Genomic DNA, 22,157 nt, shown 5'->3' with positions numbered 1-22,157 from the left:
TTTTTATATTCAGTTTTGAAATCTGACATGGGGCTAGACATTTTGTCAATTTCCCAGCTGCCCCTGGTCATGTGACTTGTGCCTGCACTTTAGGAGAGAAATGCTTTCTGGCAGGCTGCTGTTTTTCCTTCTCAATGTAACTGTCTCAGTGAGACATGGGTTTTTACTATTGAGTGTTGTTCTTAGATGTACCAGGCAGCTGTTATCATGTGTTAGGGAGCTGTTATCTGGTTACCTTCCCATTGTTCTGTTGTTAGGCTGCTGGGGGGGAAAGGGAGGGGGGTGATATCACTCTAACTTGCAGTACAGCAGTAAAGACTGTTTGATGTTTATCAGAGCACAAGTCACATGACTTGGTGCATCTGGGAAATTGACAATATGTCTAGCCCCATGTCAGATTTCAAAATTTAATATAAAAAAATCTGTTTGCTTTATTGAGAAATGGATTTTAGTGCAGAATTCTGCTGGAGCAGCACTATTAACTGATTCATTTTGAATTTTTTTTTTTTTTCGAATGACAGTATCCCTTTAAGTCTGCAAAATGGCATTTAAGACATTATGGGTCAGGCCACACAGGGCGCTATGGGGAGATTTGGTCGCCTGGCGACTAATTGCCTCGTTTTTGCGGCGACCAATCTCCCCAAATGCCTTCCCTGACTCTGCGCCGGCTAAAATGAAAAAACGCCGGCTATAATCACACGTGGCAGTTCGTTTTCCGAAGTTGCCTCACAAGGAAACTTCGGGCAACTTCAGAAAACGAATCGTCGCGTGTGATTATAATATATATATACACAACAGAAATGGGACTTATCCCCCTGCCCATGTGACCCCAAATTGCTCAATTTTAAATAAATACTCCTAGATGTGAAATAAAAGGCAATATTTATTCAACACTATGCCAATATCAAATTAAAACCAATTAAAATAAAACTAAGCAGTGCTGCATGTGCAAAAGGGATCCCTTGCTATAGTCTATATGTATACAACAATATAGATGGCAATTATATGCTGTAGTATGAAATAGTGTATTTAAGATTAGACCGGAGCGCTCCAGTAATGGACGATAATCTCAGTTTTTGAGTAAGTAAGTAGTCTCAGACAATCCGGTATTAATATTCAATCAGTTGTAGCCAAGACATGGTGTTAATACATCCCCAGGTCTGAGGCATGCCAAAATCGCCAATTTTGTGTGAGGCACCCCCTATGGAACAAGTCTCCTCGAGATGTAGGTGTACTACACCATTAAATGTTAAGGGGCATGCAGCTTCAGTATAAGCCAAAACCTTCACGGAGAACCCAATCGTGTGTGGGTGGACGCGGTCATTTGGATTTGCCAAAGAGGCGGGCAGGCCATCCCCTAAGTAGCGTGTCAATAGGGTATTGGTTTCTCCCAACGTGGCCCGCTCAATTGAAATGTAAAATATCACCGGACAAGCGAAAGTCCATGAGCGGCCCCACTGTGACTCCGTAAGATGGCGTGTGGTGGCGTCTCCACTGCGGCTCCGTATGGATTACCCGCGACAGTCCTTGCACTTCAGACCTGCAGGAGGGGATCCCCACATACACAGCATACGCTGCACCTCGACAGCCGTTTCGCCACAAACGTGGCTTTGTCAAGAGGCTATATTAAATTTAAATATATAGTAATATATTACTATATTAAACCATTACTTCCTAGTTAAAAGAAGTGGCAAAACCTAAGCAAGAAACTGTGGTGGTAGAAGAAGAAATCGTACATGAGGTTAACGACTGGGGTAGGTTATTTAAGAAACTGGTGTTTGTACACTGCAAGAGGTACATGCTATGTAATCTACAAATAGAAAGAAATCAGAGTATAGTTAATCCATCTGCTGATGTTTAAATACCATTAGTTTTGAGCAAAATATATTTTTTATGTTTGTATATTTAGCATGGTCAAATGTTTTAGTATGCAGATGGTATGGATCCTGCTTATAACAGCAGTCAGTACAAAGAACAATTGTAGATCAGTTAAAAGTGATAATGATGCTCTTTGTTTGTTCCTGAAAAAAAGTACAGGTATGGGACCTGTTATGCAGAATGCCTGGGGACCTAGGGTTTTCCAAACATAATCTCGATACCTTAAATCTACTAAAACAAAATCATTGAAACATTAAATAAACCTGGATCAAGTACAAGGTGTTGTTTTTTCATTACAGAGAAATGTTGAATTATTTGATTAAAATTGAGTCTATAAGAGATTACCTTCCCATAATTCAGAGCTTTCTGCATAACTGATCCCATACCTGTCATTTCTGCTGATTCACAACATGTGCCCTGTGCCTCTGTCAATTACCTGAGCATAAGGACTGGCTGACAGTTTACAGTATATATAGAATCTAAAACACTTCATACAAGGCCGAGTAGTAAATAATTCAGATTGTCATTACATGGCAGTAAATCCTGATTATAACTAGTCAGTAAGTTCAAATTTGTGTAGAACATTAGCAGATCTGTTAAAAGTGATTACAATAATAGTGTTTATTTTTCTTGCCATTCCCAGGAATTAAGCTAGTGTCAGAGGTCTCAGAAGAAGAGTTGAAGGCTGCATCTGGGCCAGTTCCTGACCTTCCATGGGGAATAAACGTTGCATATACAGTCCCAATTACGGTATGTTAATAAGCAGTTCTGAATCTAAAAAATGCAATTTAAAGCCCCTATAATTGGTAACTTCATTTGTAACCCATCTTGCAGATCAATACAGTTATCCCTCTATGGGTAAACCACCAGGCCAGTGTTAACATGAGTTGAGTATAACTATATATGATTTCTGGCAGAATTAGCATTGTACATTCATTTACAGACAGAACTGGATATCTGAAATGTACCTTTACCATAGAGCGTTAGTACACATACTGTCAATGATTAATCTTGTCTTGCAGGAACCTACAAGTGGCTTTACGGTTGAAAATTCAGAGCAAAGTCTTGATGAACTTATGGCCCAAATTAAGAAACTATAGACACAATAAACACACCATATCCACGGCTTCACAACTGAAAGGCTAGTGCTACATGAAAATTAACACACTGTACTTATGAAAATATGATAAATGAGTGTTGCAACATGTTTTATATAAAGAAACTTGTGTGTTGGCATCTATGTTACTTTTATCAGATGCATACACCAGCCTGTATATATTCAGTACTAATATATTAATAAAACAAGTATATATAATATCTTCAATGTGTATTTACTTCACAATGTTTTCACATTTGTTGTTGTAGAAGATCTCCTAGAGATTCATGGTTTAGCTAATCTTTACTTGGGAGAGGCAGTATCAAGCAAGACGCCATGTTATGAGTGGGTACTCTGTTGCAATTGTAATTGGATAGTTTGCAAATCTAATATTGATCTTCACTGTCATAGCCAAGAAAAAGGAGTTTGGAATACATGAGTTCTAAAAGTGTTGCAACATGATAGAATGGACAGTACTAGACTGGTCCAGACCAGTGCTGTCCACCTTCTGTGGTACCGACAGCTGGAATTTTTCTGGTTGACCACTCCCAATTTAAACCACGTGATCACAAAAAAATGTTAAGACCATACCCACATTAATGGTTAGTGGTAGCACACAAAAAAACTAAATGGTTGGTACTAACTGCAGAGTAGGGCACACAGGTAGAGTAGGGCAGACAGAGTATGGCACACACAGGTAGCATAGGACAGGCAGAATATGGCACACAGGGAGCATAGGGCAGGCATAGTATGGCACACACACACAGGTAGAGTAGGGCAATCAGATTATGGCACACAGAGTCAGAAGGTCAAGCAGAGTATGGCACACACAGGGAGCATAGGGAAGGCAGAGTATGACACACACAGGGAGCATAGGGCAGGCAGAGTATGGCACACACTGGTAGAGTAGGGCAATCAGAGTATGGCTATCTCTATCTCTCTCTATATATAGAATAAAGTACCCTCTCTTGTAAAATATAAAGATATTATAAGTTACCAAGGAGTTTCATACAGGTCATGGAACTCCTAGGTAACTTCTAATATCCTCATATTTTGCAACTGGGGGTACTTTATTTATTATAATACACAGGTACACAGGTCAGTGAGTTATGTGACAGTGAGTTATGTGACAGAAATGACATCAGAACTCACCGTTTATAACTGATGACATCAGAACTCACCGTTTATAAGGATATAATTTACAAGATATTCATGGCTTTTGTGTATTATATATATATATATATATATATATATATATATATATATATATATATATATATATCTGTCTGGATGCCGGCACAACTTGTGTAGAGGTGTAAGTTGCCTGGGTGCAAATAAAGATCAAAAAGATAAGTATATACCAGAAGGAGGCTCGCACTCACAGGTCTTACAAAGAAATAACGGTGTTTATTAGTCAAAAATAAGAACTAACGTTTCGGCTAGCACTCTAGCCTTTCTCAAAGTGCACAAAAAAAACTTTGAGAAAGGCTAGAGTTCTTATATTTGACTAATAAACACCGTTATAATGCATGTGTTCACCTTTAAATTAACTTTTATAATGATGTAGAGAGTGATATTCTGAGACAATTTGCAATTGGATTTCATTTTTTATTATTTATGATTTTTGCGTTATTTCGATTTTTATTCAGTAGCTCTCCAGTTTGCAACCATGCATTAATTTGAATAAGAGACTGGAATATGACTAGAAGAAGGGCTGAATAGAAAGATGAGTAATCAAACGTAAAAATAACTATTATAAAACTATAAAAAGGAAAATTGAAAAGTTGCTTAGAATTGGCCATTCTAATATACTTAAAGTTAACTTACAGGTGAACCACCACTTTTATGCATAATGATAATGGTATAACTTGTGGGCAAATAATTGTTTTTTTAATTTTTTTCAAGAACATAAATACATGAGAAAGAAAATTAACACTGGTGAATAAAAATAAAGCTTGTTTATAAGCAAATTCAGTTATACACCATATGCAAAAAATATGGAACATACACCTGTCTTAGGCATGAGTGCAAACAGGATCAGAGACATCCTGTGCAAAAATTAGGTAATTATTGTCCTTAAACTTAAAAAAAAATATATTAAATAATAATAAATGAGGCGGAACTGGAAAGCAATTACTTCTGCCTCCCTGTCTTTCTGGAGGAAATTGGATGATGACTAGCAAAAGCTGGTGAACCTGGCCTGATGTTGCTCAAAAAAATCTGAAGCCATTTCAGAAGCCCGGCTGAAACAGAAGGAACTTGGACAGATGGAGCACCCCACCAGACACAGACTCTCTCTGCACACTTTTCTCTCTGTTTTTTTAGGTTTGTTATTGTCAATGTTTATTTGGAAAACCTTAAATAAAATCTTTAAAAAAAGTGATAAATGAAAGATAAGACATATATAGAAGACACTGACACTTTAACATGTTTAATACTTGCAACGCAGCTAAGGCATTTGATCAGTCCTGAGTGAAACCAGTCATAAACTACTGTGCTTTTGTTTCCTCCAAAGTCAAGGCTGTTGTTTGTTGCTTTTTATGTCTCAACATTTAGATAGTTTACCTTTAATGGGCACCTATCTCCAAAACAATTGGGCAAAGGCATGCGTATAGTGAGCGAGTGCTCCAGCTCACTCATTAAGTGAGAACACGCTGACCAATCTAAGTCACAAGCATGCACCTGTCGAGTGAACTAAGGCATTTGTTCACTATATACATACCTGTACCCCAACATGGCTATCCATACAAGGAGCTCTCTCCCGGAGCTTGGGCATAGCACTCGATTGGAGGCTGATCCCGTCCTATGGAAAAACACAGGTTGAGAATCAGTCTAATTATTGTGTTGGCACACGCAGTGGATTTTGCCACCAAAATCAGCTGCACCAGGGCTGAGGCAATGGTCCTGGTTGAAGGCAAAAAAAATGATGCAGATGGCAACATAGGGGCTGATTCTCGTCCTGCCGTTTCTGCATTTTATTGCACTCTTCATGTCAGAAAAACATTTTAGGCAATGCCCATTAAATTAGCTTTGTGTTTAAATTTGTGTAATTGCATTTGAGGTCTCTAAACAGGCTCTACTTTGAATCATTTGTACACTCTTCCTCTTCAAAGGCAGTCATGGTGGTCATAAAAGTTGGCTTCTCTTCTCCTACTCAGGGAATACACTGACTGGTAATGTGTTCTGGACACTGTAGGTGTCTCCCCCACTTGAAGAATGTCCTGAAGGGGCTTTTGCTCCCAAGACCGATGTTTCAGTCTCTTTGATTTCCATTGCTCGTTTATATAGCTCTGCTGCCTTTTCATAGTCACCCTCTTCGTATCTGTTAAGTAATACAATGAATAGTGTTATATCTCCTTATATAAAAACTATACAATAAAAGCATGGGGTGAATTTCTTCAGGCATTTGGGTGTAATTTTCAACTGGTATTCTCTGAATATGCTGAAAAGCACAGAAAATGTGATTTCTTATTAAGAATTGTAAAAGTAATAACAAAATGACATTACTTTCAGGATTCAATATATTAACCTATAAACCTGTTGGTGTTTTAAAATAACTGTGTTACCTTTAAAAGACCTGTGAAATAAATAAATTAAAATATATTGGTGTGCCAAGCTCATGACTTTAATTGCAACTAGTTTTTTATTCCCTGAATACAGACATTTATTCTGTTGTATGCACAAACAACAATCATTGTATCAAAGTCATGTATCAAAGGTCACAACTTTCTTATTTATACTCGATTTGATTGAGTTTTCGAGAGAAGACCACAGAAAAAAAACTTGATCATGATGAAGGCTACAAACATCATGAAATAGTTCAAGGAACCTCTGCCTTTGGGTTCTACATGACCTCCACAGGTTTTAGCCGGAGTATTTTCGGATTCAAGCTATTTCCAGCTTCGGGGCATAATAAATCTCTAAAAATTCAAGGTTTTTATTTAAAACTTGAAAAATTAGAGCTTTTGTTTTTACCCAAAAATTCAAGTTTTTACTGAAAACTATCATTAAAAACTCAAATTTATCGGGAAAAAAACAGCTCAACCTTAGACATAACCCTTAACCTCTGAGCCGTAACAAATATTATATTCCTTAAGGGATAGAGTGTAGTCTCACTTTAAATCAGCTTCTCAGTACAGCAATCAGGATATTGCAAATAAATGTTTAGTATATGATAAGCCGTTTATGTAAACTATAGATGTTTATTTAGGGTGTAAAAGGAGCATATTGACTCGAAATCTACCACCATTACCTTAGCACAGCTAAATTCTTTAGTGTCTCTCCAACTCTCGGATGCATTCGACCCAAACTATCTTCATAAATCTTCATTGCTCTCTCATACAGTGGTAAGGCGTCATCTTGTTTTTTCTGTATACAGTAAATGTCATAGTTATGTTATTATATAATTATATTTAACAACAAAAAAGTACTGCACTCAACAGGCTCAGTTAGTCATAACTGATTTTCATAAACAAAGAAATTACATTTCAATCACGTTGTGATCTTCCCTAAGTAAATGTGAAAGAAGCTATTTTTTCACTGTTATCCAGGGATAGTGCAAGGAAAGTGTTTTACATGCGGAAATTTCAATTAATCCAGAGTGGAAGGTATTCTCAGGTGCTTTGTCACCATTTGAGAAAAATGATCTGCTGATAATGTCATTGAGCTTTGTCAGATTAGCTATGAGGGTGTGCTGTCAGGTTGCTAATAGACTCTCATACGTCAGTACAAAGGGCAGAATTTGTCACTTAATTAGAGGTGAGGAGTGTTCCACCCATGTACCTTGATATACCTGTGTGTTGAATTACACATATGAGAGCACTTGAGAAAGGTGGTTGTACCCCTGAAACGTCGTGTGGAGATCTCAAATAAACCACTTAAGTTGTAGAACAATTGCTGAAGTGTGTGCCATCTGATTTTTTATTTTTCACACAGAATTTAAAGAAAACCTTAACTTTTAGGCTACAGCCACACAGGGCTGACTCTCGGTCTGAGGATAAATGCAGGCTGAGAATCATCTGATCTGCTGGCCTACGCTGGCTCACTTGTGTCTGAACCAAAATGCACTGCATCAGCCTTGGTGCAGACACATGGGGGTATATTTATCAAAGGGTAAAAGTTCACTATTTGATAAATTACGCCTTTAAAAATCACATAGAAATCACATAGAGGCAGAATTTCATTCGAGGACTGTGGCGATCTCTAACTTCACTGTTTGGTAAATATGCCCAATGGAGCAGATTAAAGTACAGAAATGCATGAGTATGCATTTTTACCAAAAATCCGCTCCATGGGGTACATTTATCAAACAGTGAAGAGATTGCACACAGTCCTCCGCCACTCTCCGTTCATTTCTATGGGATTTTGAAAATAGTATTTATCAATGGGTGAAAGTAAAAGTTCATCCTTTAATAAATACACCTTTCAAAATCCAATAAAAATGAATGGAGAGTGGATGAATTTCACTCTAGCGGACTGTGGCGATCTCTAACTTCACTCTTTGATAAATACACCCCCATGTGTCTGTATCAAGGCCGATGCAGTGCCTTTCCATTCAGAAAAAAGAGTCAGCGTAGACCAGTGTATTGCCTGACTCTCAACCAAGAATCAGACCAATTATCAGCCCTGTTTGGGAATGCAAGACATTAGTGCTACATAATGCACTGCTTTCTGAGCAGTCTTGCAGAATGCATCTACATTCATGGGTAATTAGCCTATAAGCATGTGGCTTTGAGTGTTCACTTTTAAAAAGTTTTGGTGGTAATGCAATTTTCATTTAATCCATCTATACAGGTTCTACAGTGTACATATGCACTTAAAAAAAAAAAATTGTAACTATAAATTTAGCATTGCAGATTCATTGCAGCATTTTTTTCTTGGTGCCTTTCCATTATTGGCCGTTGGCAAATGCACAAAAATCGCCCTCGTTTACTATGAATGAATGCTTACAAATCACTATTGCAAATACATTGCACACATTCTAAAACCTATATTGTTTCCTCTAATTATGGTACACTAATTAACTTTTTCCTAGGTGCGTAATTGGTCATTTATTTTCTATATGACGTAAATCAGCATCTTACCATTTGACAGTATAGTACTGCAAGGTTCACCAGAGCAGTAGCAACACTTGGATGTTTGGGTCCAAAAGACTTCTGGCGAATATCCACAGCCAGCTCATAAAGAGGCACAGCTTTATCAAGCTTACCCTGAAAAATACAAAGCATGGTCCACACAATAATTGTAAACGGTTCATATAAATAGTGTAGCACTATAACTTTAAGGCCAAGGGCAGACACACCGTTGGCTCCACTGCTCTCAGCCTGCATATTTTTTTCAGGCGAATTCACTCCCATGCCACATCTCCATTGATTTGAATATAGGAATGCACTGAATCTGCTATTTTAGGGTTTGGCCGAATCCTGAATCCTCTTGTAAAGATTTGGCGCAATATACTGGACTAAATCCGAACCCTAATTTGCATATGTAAATCAGGGAAGTGAAGGGAAAGAGAACCGCACAAACATTTTTTTACTTTCTTGTTTGTGTGATGAAAAGCCATGTGATTTTTGGATTCTGATTCGGTTCGGCCAGGCACGTGGAAAAAGCTGAATCTTGGCCAAATCCAGAACTGAATGCTGGATTCGGTGCATTCCTATTTGAATAAGATCCACTTGTGTGCAGTCACACAGTGGAGCAAAGGTTGGCCCAAATATGGAAAGCGATTTTCCGGCCGACCTCTGCACTTGGCCTAAGACTTTACAAAACAAAGCTAAATATGAATAGTTGGATGTATGAAATACCATTTTTCTAACCTTTCAAAAAACCTTAACCAAAAGAAATGTATATCCTTCTGTCATATTAGCTTATAAATATAAATAAGTATTTCTGGTTTGAATATTTTTCACTTGAAGATGTTAAACAGATTTTACCTTTTATTACAAAAAAGAAAAACTTTATATGCAAAGGTAAATATGAACTGTTTCATGCTACATAAATTTGAGTACTTACTTTTCTTTTATAAAGAACAGCTAGGTGTTTAACTGTATATGCCAGGGAAGGGTGGTCAGGAGACAGCGCTCTCCTACGAATGTCTAAAGCCCTTTCATACAGCTCTTCGGCCTTGTCATATTGCTTCTTTTCGTTGTATAATGCAGCTAGGTTATTTATAGACTGAGCACAGTCGGGGTGATCTGCACCAAGTACCCGCTCTCTCATTTCCAGTGAGCGCTTAAGAAAAGTTTCAGCTGTTCTATACATAAAAAGGAGGGGAAAATATAAGGTTTAGTAGTACTGGCAAGTCTATAGAATATGGAATGAATAAGCATTAACATAATAGTTCAGACGAATTACTTACTCAAGATTATTCTGTAAATAGTAAAGCACCCCAAGTTCATTCAGGGTCCGAGCATTATCAGATGTGTCTTTGCCCAGTGTAAGTTCCTCCAGCTGTAGAGCACGGCGCCGTAACAAAGCAAAACCATACTGAATACAGAAAAGAAAAAAAAATTAAAACATTGAGATGCCAACATTTCTTCATTGTTCATGGTAAAGATTTACTTTACATAGTGAACCCCGTAACTCTTATTCAAAATATACATGTTACAGAACTGTGTGCAGATAAAATATTCCTCATATGTTAGATATTTCCCCCACTAATCAGGAAGGTTTTCAATGAATTCACACATTTATGAAACCTGATACCTGTATCAGTTCATGAGAATGTATTTGACTCCTTTGAGCCATTCTAATGCATTTTTAAATTGAAATCCCTTATTAACAATTGTTACTGCTCAGCAATGGCTTACAGCCATGTCTACTGAAAGAGCAAAAATAAATATATAATAAACTGTCAAGTGAAACTTTCGGCTTCATTAACATGATTTGATTCTCACCAGTTAGTTATATGACGCTACATAAATTTGTATCTGCCGTATGTCAGAAACTGACAAAAAGTATAAGTAATGTACACAGGTTATAGAATTCTCATAGGGTCACAAAAAGCCGTTTTAATTAACCATGCAACACAAGTGATATAATTATATCAGTAAGAACTGTTTATAATGATGTAATTTACGGGTTACATGTTATCAGTACTTCAGTATGTACAAAACTGTCATTCATAGACTTGACATACAGGCTCCTAAAATATTCTTTATATGTTATTATCATTATTTGTGGACTACTTTTCTTATTTTTGTGAAAGAAAGACACATGTTAATAGCTTGTGGTTTCTTCTCCAAAGATGCTGCTTAACAATATTTTCACAAATGTGTCTTTTAACTGTCTTTCTTTCACAAAAATAAGAAAGTGGTCAGAATGCCACAAATAATGATGGTTTTATGGTAAAATGAGCGAAAGTTGCATTATTCTGTTTCATTGACAAAAGTGTTTCATTGACAAAATTGGGTGCTTAATTATGACTAGGAAAACACAGGCATGGACGTATGGTTTTAGAATGGCAAGTGGCCAAACTGGATGTTTCAATGTGGGTGTGGCTAGATTAAGAGGGTTGTATTAGTCTAGAATACTTGAAACAGTTGTGGAGAAAATCTATTTTTCCTACAGTATATGTATCAATGGAATTGTGACTACTTTGCACACATTTTTTTTATGCCTCTCAATAAGAAAAATGGTTTGTGCTCTTTGGCTTTATTACCATACTGCCTTTCCTTCTTGCAGACTTTTGTCGAATTTTCAGTGACTTTTTCCGTAGCTGCTCTGCTTGTTCAAATCTAAGGCAAAAGAATCACAAAAGCAATTAAGTACAGTTAATTCATTCAAAAAGCTATTTTCTTTAAAAATTCAGTGTTAGCATTGAAAAGTTATGACAATGTACAACTAATGTCATCTTCTATCTCTTTAAAGTACATGATTGATTCTTGAAAAAAGAGATGGACAATTATGGGTCTGCGCATCTTGTTACAACCACTTGGACCTGTTTTTTCTGCAAGTATTACCTGTTCACTTATGGCAAGGACACACGGAGCATAGGCTCTGTTCATGTCAGCCTGTGTATTTTTGGCAGGTTGAGAGAACGGATCCAGTACGTGACCCGTCTCTATTTATTCAAATAAGAGCCACTATTGTGCAGTCACTCACAGTGGAGCGGTGTGAAGGACGTCCAAAATACGTGAAAGGAGATGATTGTGGGCAGATAGCTGACATGTGTGACTGCACACAAGGGGAAACCATACAGATGAATGAAGCTGGGGCACGTAGTGGATCCACTTCTTATAGTCTTAATAATTTTGGAGAATCTAGGGGTCATTTACCGCTGCACAGTGCAGTTGTGACATGTAGCTTTAGATGCAGTATTGCACAAAAATTGCCTTCTTTAAAGGTCCCTGAATCTAAAGCCACTTCTTGCACTTCTACATAGCTGAGCTATTAAAACAAGGGAACTTGTGCTTAAAAGAATCAAGCACAAATGTTATTTTGTGACAAAAATTATGACATATGGAGGTCAACTTATTTTTAGCACAACTGCTACAGATTTATGATAAAGTGCATGTACAACTGTGTTTATTGTACTGTATCACCCTTCTAATAATCTTTTTTCAGTTGCTACCAATTCAATAAACTTGTAATTGGCAACACAAAATACAATGCAAGCTTTGCTTGCTTAAGACGAGGCAGTCTTTAAAGGCAAAAACACCTTTAGTGGCCATAAAACAGAACACTACTGAGTGTAACAGTAACACAGTTTTCATTCGAACAACAGCAATTAAATATGCATACATTTTTCACTTTAAATAATTGACATATCTGCAATATTATAATGGTCTGACATTTTCACTGAATACTGACACTTACTTGTTTTGTTTCTGATACAGTACAGCCAGTGCATCAAGCTCCCTTGCTACTCTCAAGTGTTCACTGCCATAAGCATTTTCACTTATTTCTAGTGCCTGTTTGTAGAGTTGCTCAGCATTTCCAAATTTCTTTGACTGCATATAAACTCCAGCTAGCTGGTGCAGAGACTGGGCTACGCTAGGGTGGTCTGGATCCAAAGCAGTCTCTCGGATCTCTAATGACCTCTGAAGAGGAGTCACTGCCTGATGGAAGAGCAACAAACATGAAAAAAAGTCTAACATTACAGTAAGTATTTATTCTCAGCTTTTCTCTTTTTGGATGTATTCAAGCTAGACAAACGAAAGTACAGGAACAGAGTATAAAGTTAAAGGGTGGGTAATTATTTCTCCACTTTATAAAGAGAAAACGAAATAGCATCAATATTATTATAAAAATTCATTGGTATTTACATCCCAAGTGGCACATGGATGTTCCTAATGGCAAAATATTCATAAATCCTGCACTATTAGCACAATCTTTCCATTGGTGATAGAAAAGTATAATGTTGGAAAAATTACCTGGCTTAGGAGGCCTAAGTCTTTCAGAAATCGTCCCAGTGTTTCATAAAGATCTGCCAGGCTGGTCATCTTCTCCTCTCCTTCACAGTTTTTCTCATACTGCTTTAATGCATCAAAGTATTCAGAGGCCATTGAGATTTTATCTTTCCCCACAAGTTGCCAATAGCTGAGAAGTTCTGCAAAATGCCCTCTGTAAATAAAGTTGAAGGTTTTGTATTTGTATCAGTGAGATAAACTAGAAGTCACTTTTTATGCATGAAAGCCAATTAAAGGGAACTATTGCAAAAATGAAAATATAATACAAGGTTCGTGTCATAGAAATCTATAATCAATTAAAAAATAATCAAATTAAACTTCACTAACCTCCTGTCAGCAATCAGTCTATCTTCATGCAAGAGTTGGAGTAAAACATTTTATAGGCATTTAGGTAAAATATATTAGTTTGAGCTCCCTTTGCCTACACAATATATTAGAGATAACTGTATTTCAAAATAATTGACCTAGACACAAAGCTGCATATAGACAGGTTGACAAGAGCAGGACTGGATTACCCATTACACGCTATAGCCCTCCTAGTCTTAGTGGCCCGACCCTGGTTCTGCCTCTGCATGCCTATCTCACCAAGGGAGGGAGTGAGGGCGGGCTGCAGAACAAAGGCAAGCTGAGCCTAATGTTCTCTGCTACTCTCATGGTTATCTCAGCTGGCAGCAATATAATTGTAAGGGACAGAATTGCCCTAACTGGAAGTCCACTCAAACAAAGATGTCACTTCTTCCACAATTAACATAGCTCTATAAAATGAGCATATTCCTTTGTATAGGAGATGAAACTGCCACATACCTTTTGTAGAGGTTCTGAGAGACAAAGAGGTTCATGAGGCATTTGTGCAGTTTCTGCTTTTCTCCTTGTTGCTGAAAGAGCCAAGTGAGCTCATCAGCACTTCTCCATGTCACCCTGTCATGACTAACAAATTAAGTGACTATTTATCTCGATTTTTTTCATTTAAACACAACTCACATTTCAGTACATGGTCTGTCTTTACAGGTAAAAAAGAATTATTATGTAAATATATGGTGACATTTTTATAAACAGGTTTAACTTAGTAGTACACAGAAAATGTTATATGAATGTATATTGTAAATGTGCTCAGAAAAGTACATTGTATATTGTATATTGTACAATGTATATTGTAAATGTGCTCAGAAACTACTTGTTTCAATAGATGTATGTCCCATATAATGGCAGAAATATATATATATATATATATAATCTCCACCGAAGAGGCCGCACTGCTCAGGACTTATTACAAATAAAGTACTTTTATTGGAAAAATCTAACGTTTCGGCTGTACCACCAGCCTTTGTCAAAAGGCTGGTGGTACAGCCGAAACGTTAGATTTTTCCAATAAAAGTACTTTATTTGTAATAAGTCCTGAGCAGTGCGGCCTCTTCGGTGGAGATTGTTTGCAGCTTTTTATGAGACGTGCACCCAGGCAAAGTGACGACTACTTATCGTGAGTGCTGGGATTTTGGGGAAAATATATATATATATATATATATATATATATATATATATATATATATATATATATATATATATTTATATAGTCATTATATATAGTCATTAAAACTACTGTAACAGTATGTGCAGAAAATAAAGTTACACCAGTCCAATAAATCTACCCAAATAGGGATGAAGAAAATGTTTCCTAATATAGACTGTATGCCAAGTCTGCCAGTAGAAGCCCCTACCTGAAGCATTGGCTTTTGAAAAGTGAACACCTATAGTTGCAGGGCTGATTGCTAATGATCTATGATGAATAATGATGAATACTGCATACTACACTGGGATTTGTACCTGTAACTGTGCACTGAAAAAACATATAATGGAAATGCAAATGTATCATACCTTAGTTGTGTAGTAAAATGCTTTATTATTTTCTCTCTGTACTCAGAAATAATATTCTGACCCCCTTGCATATATTCCAGATTCACAGCATCCCATGCCTTAAAATGAATACAGAATATTAAAAAACAAAATTTCTAGTAGATTAAAATCCATTTGCACAGAAACAGTTATAATATTTTATCTTATATAATATTGTCCTACAACACTTCTATCTACATTTAATGAATATTAATAATTAATTGTGATCAAGTTCACTAAAGATATTCCATGTTGGATAAAAATGTGTAATTTTAACATATACAGGTATGGGACCTGTTATCCAGAATGCTCAGCACCTGGGGCTTTCTGGATAATGGATCTTTCTGTAATTTGGATCTTCATACCTTAAGTCTACTAGAAAATCATGTAAACATTAAATAAATCCAGTAGGCTGGTTTTGCTTCCAGTAAGGATTTATTATTTCTTAGTTGTGATCAAATACAATGTACTGTTTTATTAGTACAGTACAGAGAAAAAGGAACACATTTTCTTCGGCACACCACTTACTTTCTTTCCATAGGGTGCATTCAACTCCTCCAGCTACTTTCAAGCCAATTTCTCTGACAAGAATTCCCATAGGGAGGAAGCACACCAGACACTTGGCTTTGCCTTTTAGAACATTTATTCCAACAGAGTTGGCACCTCTGCTGGAATAAATGTTCTAAAAGGCAAAGCCAAGTGTCTGGTGTGCTTCCTCCCTATGGGAATTCTTGTCAGAGAAAAAGGAAATCATTTAAAAAAATTCATATTATTTGGATAAAATGCAGTCTCTGGGAGACAGACATTCCGTAATTCAGAGCTTTCTGAATGACGGGTTTCTGTATAACGGATCCCATTACTATATTTAAGATATTTACCATGTACTCATGTTAAATTAACTTGGAACAAAAAAAATCCACAAATTTAGCTTTTGCAGTTGTTAGTCAAGAAAATAAATCATTATGGGTTCTTTAGTTTACAATTATATGGCTTTCAGAATGTAATGCATACGGTAAATAAAATCTTTAATATAGATAGCTAGAATCACATATAACAGCTGCTTTTTGAGAAAAAGGAAGGACATCATGTGAAACTGGAAATACACAATTTTACCAAAAGTACTCAGACACCTGTTTATTAAACATCTCAAACCAGCGGTATTCAGGTTTATGAAGTTGGTTCCTACTTTACTGGTAGAACAGATTCTGTTTATCTGGGACAGCTATTCACTAGATGTTGGAGCCTTTTTTAAATGGTTTTCTTCACCCAGCCACAAGGGTATTAGTGAGTTAATTTGCATTCTAATTCTTCCTACAGTTGTTGAGTTGGGTTGAGATCAGGGCTCTGTGCAGACCAATGCAGTTCTTTCACTCCAATCTCAGCAAATTCTGTATTGATCTTGCTTTGTGCACAGAGGCAGTATCGTGCTAAAATAGAAGGCCTTCCACAAACTATTGTCCCAAAGTTGGAAATTGTCATCAAGGTGGCAAAGAATGTTTTGATCACTCCAGTGAAATGGCGAATTCTCCAGATATTAGAGCGAATACCTTTACACTGCTCCAGCCAAAAGTTGGCACTAAAAAAAAGTCATGTTAAACTTGTTTGCAGCTGGAATCTCCCTTTCTCTTTTACAAACTTTTCCCTGATTTCTCTCAAGTTAATTTATTTAAGATATTTTAGTATTGTACTACACAGATATAGTACATAGATATAGTACAATATTTGTGGCAGTGAGTCAACTGACTTAGTACTAGACTGAAAGAGTGGTTCACCTTGACAAAACTTATTATTTTGAAATAGTACATGAGAAATAATAAAGCGGAGGTACTGATTCCAGAGCTACTGTACATAAAAAAATGTTTATACGATATTTTTTTCTGTATACATGGACTTGTGCGCTATTAACCATGCATTTCAATGGCTTAGACAGAACACACATACAAAAATTATAAAAAAACAATATAAAATATTTATTGTATTGGAAATCAGAAAGAAATCAGATTACCTGTAGGTGTTGAAACTGGAGCAGCCCACAGGTGTATTTCAAAAGAACCAGTGTATACAGATGATATATCAAAGATGTTAAGACTTCCCATGTGAGACCTGGGCAGAGTTCCATCAGCTCACATTCACTAACCCCATTATGGCTCACACTGATAAAGCAAAGAATCTGCAGTAAAAAGAAAATACCTTATCAAATGTAAAGCACTGTAGCTTTTGGTGGCGAATGAAAGGTATATACTGAAAGGAATGTACTGAAAGGTATGTACTGTATATATATATATATATATATATATATATATATATATATATATATATATATATATATATATATATATATATATATATATATATATGTTCAAGTACCTAAAGGTAGAGAATACACGTTAAAGAGTTAAAGATTAAACAAGAGCTTATTCAGAAACACTATCTAGACTATGCATAAAATGTATTTTACAAAGAGGTACATAAAATACCATAAAGTCAAAGGAACCCATAGGAACCATTTGGCAGCTTCCACTTAGGCTGAGAAAAAAACCTTCCTTTCTTTGTTCCACAGTGAAATGTTGGATTCTAAAATTTTGAATCTATAGAGCAGTGATTCCCAACCAGTGGCTTGTGAGCAACATCCCAACTGGTGTTGTTCCCAGTGGCCTCATAGTAAGTACCCATTTTGAAATTCCTGGCTTAAATTCAAGTTTTGGAGGCATGAAAGCACAGGTTTACTCCAACAGAAACCCCTACAGTCTATTGTGGATCTATCAATTAGCCTATTACAGCCCTGGCATCCCCAAGGGATTTATTCTTGCTTGTATAGCTCCCCAACAGATTTTATATTTCACAGGTAAAATGGTTGGGGACACCTGCCATAGTGGATGGTGCACAGATTCTCTAGAAAGCAGAGATACTTTAAATCCAAGAATTCATCACCTATACATATTTATGCTATACTTTTATTTAACTTGTTTATTAATGACTTAGGGGAGGGTATTGTAAGTAATGTATCAGTGTTTGCAGATGACACAAAACTATCCAGCATGTGGCATCCTTGCAACAGGATCTTGACAAACTGGCAATCTGGGCAGCTAAGTGGCAAATGAGATTCAATGTTGATAAATGTAAAGTCATGCACCTGGGATGTAAAAATATCCAAGCCACTTATACACTTAATGGGACTGCACTAGGCAAATTCATTATGGAAAATGACCTTGGAGTCCTTGTAGATAATAAACTTGGCTGTAGCAAGCAATGGCAGTCAGAAGCATCAAGGGATAAAATAAGGTCTTGAGCTGTATTAAAAGGGGCATTGATTTGCGGCAGGAAGCAGTCATTCTTCCACTTTATAGAGCACTGGTAAGGCCCCATCTAGAATATGCAAATATACGTACAGTTTTGGTCTCCATCACTCAAACAGGGCATTATTGTATTAGAGAGGGTACAGAGAAGGGCAACTAAGCTGGTAAAAGGTATGGAACATCTTAGCTATGAAGAGAGACTGGCCAAATTGGGGATGTTTACGCTGGAGAAGAGGCGTTTAAGGGTTGATATGATAACTATGTATAAATATATAAGGGGATCATATAATAATCTCTCTAATGCTTTATTTACCAGTAGGTCTTTCCAGCTGACACATGGTCACCCATTCCATTTAGAAGAAAAGAGGTTCTGCCTAAATATTCGGAAGGGGTTTTTTACAGTGAGAGCTGTGAAGATGTGGATTTCTCTCCCTGAATCAGTCGTACTGGCTGATACATTAAATAGCTTTAAGAAGGGGTTGGATGGCTTTTTAGCAAGGTAGGGAATACAGGGTTATGGAAGATAGCTCATAGTACAAGTTGATCCAGGGACTAGTCCCATTGCCATTTTGGAGTCAGGAAGGAATTTTTCCCCCTCTGAGGCAAATTGGAGAGGCTTCAGATGTTTTTTTTTGCCTTCCTCTGGATCAACTGGCAGTTACAATGTGTTGTAGCCCGCTCGCACACCCTGGCCTTCGGCGGTTCAGCGCCTGGTGCCTGGGATCGGCACCCTCCTCAGTAAACTGTCCAAGAAAACACTGGCACTCAAAGGCTAGCAAAAGCAGGGTTATACCCTTGCGTATTTATTCTGCAAACGTGCAACGTTTCGGGGTCAGACCCCTTGATAAAGGGTCTGACCCCGAAACGTTGCACGTTTGCAGAATAAATACTAACATACCGTTTCGGTTCAGTCAGCATTTACATAGAAATCTAAAATAATACCTTTAGTGCTCATGTAGTGCTCATATACTATTTGGTAAAGCAGGTACAAGTTCACTGCTATATAGGTGTGCCAAATTATGCATCAATAATAATGGTGTTCGGACTTGATTCACTTGGTGCAATTAGGAAATCATAAAAGTGCAAAATTACCACCTGCTCAAGGCAGGTATAAAGTACAGGGCTCCTTGCACCAAAGTGTGTTAAATCTTGCACCCTGTTCTGCAAAGCAGGTGCAACTGGCATATTGGCACATGGTACCAATATGGAGCAGTGCCACAACTGAATTGTGCCAATGTTTGTGTCCAGTGCTGTGCCTGTGTACTGCTGCTGTGTATGTGTTACTTATTTTAACCACTAAATTAAGATAGTATTGTATTACTAGTAAACAACTGAAAATTTTGACTTACCTCCCTCATAAACTCCTTTTCTTTTGCACTTGGCATAACCTCTTGCACAGAGCGCAGTACCAGCCTGTATAGAGAAACTGTATCCTGGCACTGTAAGCATTGCTGTAGAACATCCTCAATTTTGCCAGTGCTCCCAGCCCTGTTTGAATTTAAATGGAAATTTTTAGTTTGTAGTCTAACTTAATATTAAAATACAGCATGCAAGTACAGAAAGGCAGCTAATACATTTTTGGGTCTGTCAGTGCTTGAATATGGAGTGCATTCTGGATTTTAGCATAAAGTGCATGCATTTTCAAAAAGTGGTATTTACAATGTTATAGATCATTCTAATGTTTTACCTGAAAGCATCTATGTCTGACATGATATACCTGTAATCTACAGACTTTTTTTATGTGTAAATATATTGATTAAAATTAAGTTACTTCTATTTATAACCATTTGAGAGCTTTCTTCTTTTAAAATACATTTGGTATTCTACTGTATGAAACTCATACAACAATTTTGAATACATTTTTATAAACAGACACTATTAAACAAATCTTACCAGGTAAGTAGTTTTGTTATCAGTGTTACATATAAAGCGTTACAAGTTGTGGCTGATCGACAGTGTCTCTCTAGTTTTCTTTCCTAGGAAGAGTGTTTTTTTTAGTAGTACAAACATTCATTTACAAATAATTTTTCAGCTTCCATGATACTTATGGATTCATCTCTGTGAGCTGCTGCATATTAGTTGTCCCTACTTTTGACATTGCAAACACCTTTGCCTTTAGTACAATTTGCCTTTATTAAAATTACCTGCTCTTTGGTTAGTAAGATATTTGCTCCACCACACTCCATATTAATAAGGGCTTTAACATCTTTTGAATTCAGTGGATCAAGATGAAGAGTCGGCCAAAGCCTATCAATAAAAACTGTAAATAGCAATACATATCTTCCAGGACATATTATAAACATATTTACAATGAGTGTATAAACAAAATTATCTTAAAGGGGAACTCCACAAAAACATAACTTAAGCTTTTTGAAAAGTAAACATAATTTCAAACAACTTTGCAATATACATCATTTAAAAAATATGCAGACTTTTCATGATTTTTAACGGTTTTTGACAGTTCCCTAAGCCTAGCCCCCTGCTCTCCTGCTGATCTCTCTGACTACTTTCCTGAGCAGGCTGACTACTGTTACTTTGTATCAACAGCCAGCTAATCCTCAGCCTGCATCCTTCAAACCCCACAATTCCCTGCACACATGATTTCAATTAGAAAAGGTTATGTAGTTCCTGCATGTTGTCTGTAAGCTGTGGAGTACTTGTTACAATTTGTAACATCAGTGGTTTAGTCCCTCCTTCCCTGCCAGGATTTCAAATGATGCAGAAAGAGAAGAACTGTTAAACAGCTGGATTTCAGCATAGGAAATGCCATTTATTTATACTTTTTGAAGAAACAGGTAACTGTGATGGATATATTAGGGGTTTCTGTGTTATGTGGGCCTCTTTATTAAATTTTGGTTTGGAATCCAGAGTTCCCCTTTAAGAATAACTATGTAAACTAATAACAAAGATCACAATATTGATAATGTAGGGCATGTGAAAGAGGTAACATACAATAGGAGTTTGCTGTGCCCCAGTCTATAAAAGGGGAAGAAGCACATGTTTATCTCTCTTTAGTCTCTGGTGCTGGGAGTGGATGTGCTGAGGCAGCAGGCCCCAGTAACCAGAAGCCAAGATCCTAAGATAGGCTACCTTAGAGGAAGTCCAAGAAACAGGCCCTATGTAGTTCCTGGTATAGGCACACTATAGGAGTTATGAGTTAGACACTGTGAGATAGTAAGAGCAACTTTGTGCTCCACTGAGGACATGGTCTTGTGGGGCAGTTTGCTAGACAACATCCACCAGGCTGTAGGGACTGAAATGGGATGGACTCATCAGAGTCCCATCAGGGTCCCAATGCTGAGCCCCCGGTTGCCAAGTAAGGGGTTAGGATTGAGCACATTGTAAAGGGGTGTGTTAGCATCAGACTGAAAAGGGGTGTGTTAGCATACTGACTGATCTAAAAACATGCTGAACAAGACAAAACTAAATAGATTTGGCTGAACCATGACATGATACAGTTTTTGCATGTCAAATGCTGAACTTGAACGGGATCTGCATGTGTAGGTCATTTTTTTTGTCTTTAAATTGAATATCTTCCACATCATCTTGATAGGTTTGAAGTCAGGTGATTGTGCATCTCCAGAACCT

General features: G+C 37.0%; 1 protein-coding gene across 5 annotated transcripts in view; it reads right to left on the bottom strand.

The window, feature by feature from the left end:
- Positions 1–5,389: 5,389 nt before the first annotated feature.
- The window catches only part of nphp3.L (nephronophthisis 3 (adolescent) L homeolog), a 39,756-nt gene continuing 22,988 nt past the window's right edge, over positions 5,390–22,157 (bottom strand). For 4 of the 5 annotated variants that reach the window (XM_041565476.1, XM_041565473.1, XM_041565475.1 and 1 more), the window contains 14 exons: positions 20,714–20,816; positions 20,463–20,545; positions 19,919–20,057; positions 17,279–17,443; positions 15,256–15,353; positions 14,188–14,310; positions 13,348–13,537; positions 12,791–13,032; positions 11,634–11,709; positions 10,332–10,459; positions 9,986–10,226; positions 9,058–9,183; positions 7,227–7,342; positions 5,390–6,296 (listed from right to left, as the gene is read on the bottom strand). In XM_041565476.1, coding sequence (XP_041421410.1) covers positions 6,125–6,296; positions 7,227–7,342; positions 9,058–9,183; positions 9,986–10,226; positions 10,332–10,459; positions 11,634–11,709; positions 12,791–13,032; positions 13,348–13,537; positions 14,188–14,310; positions 15,256–15,353; positions 17,279–17,443; positions 19,919–20,057; positions 20,463–20,545; positions 20,714–20,816 — 2,002 coding nt within the window. In that variant the 3' untranslated portion in view covers positions 5,390–6,124. The remainder of the gene's footprint in view (positions 6,297–7,226; positions 7,343–9,057; positions 9,184–9,985; positions 10,227–10,331; positions 10,460–11,633; positions 11,710–12,790; positions 13,033–13,347; positions 13,538–14,187; positions 14,311–15,255; positions 15,354–17,278; positions 17,444–19,918; positions 20,058–20,462; positions 20,546–20,713; positions 20,817–22,157) is intronic. The other variant, NM_001093226.1, reaches the window with a different exon arrangement.

Source organism: Xenopus laevis, chromosome 6L, assembly GCF_017654675.1.
Source record: "Xenopus laevis strain J_2021 chromosome 6L, Xenopus_laevis_v10.1, whole genome shotgun sequence".
Taxonomy (NCBI): Eukaryota; Metazoa; Chordata; class Amphibia; order Anura; family Pipidae; genus Xenopus; species Xenopus laevis.
This window is presented reverse-complemented; position numbering and strand designations above follow the sequence as displayed.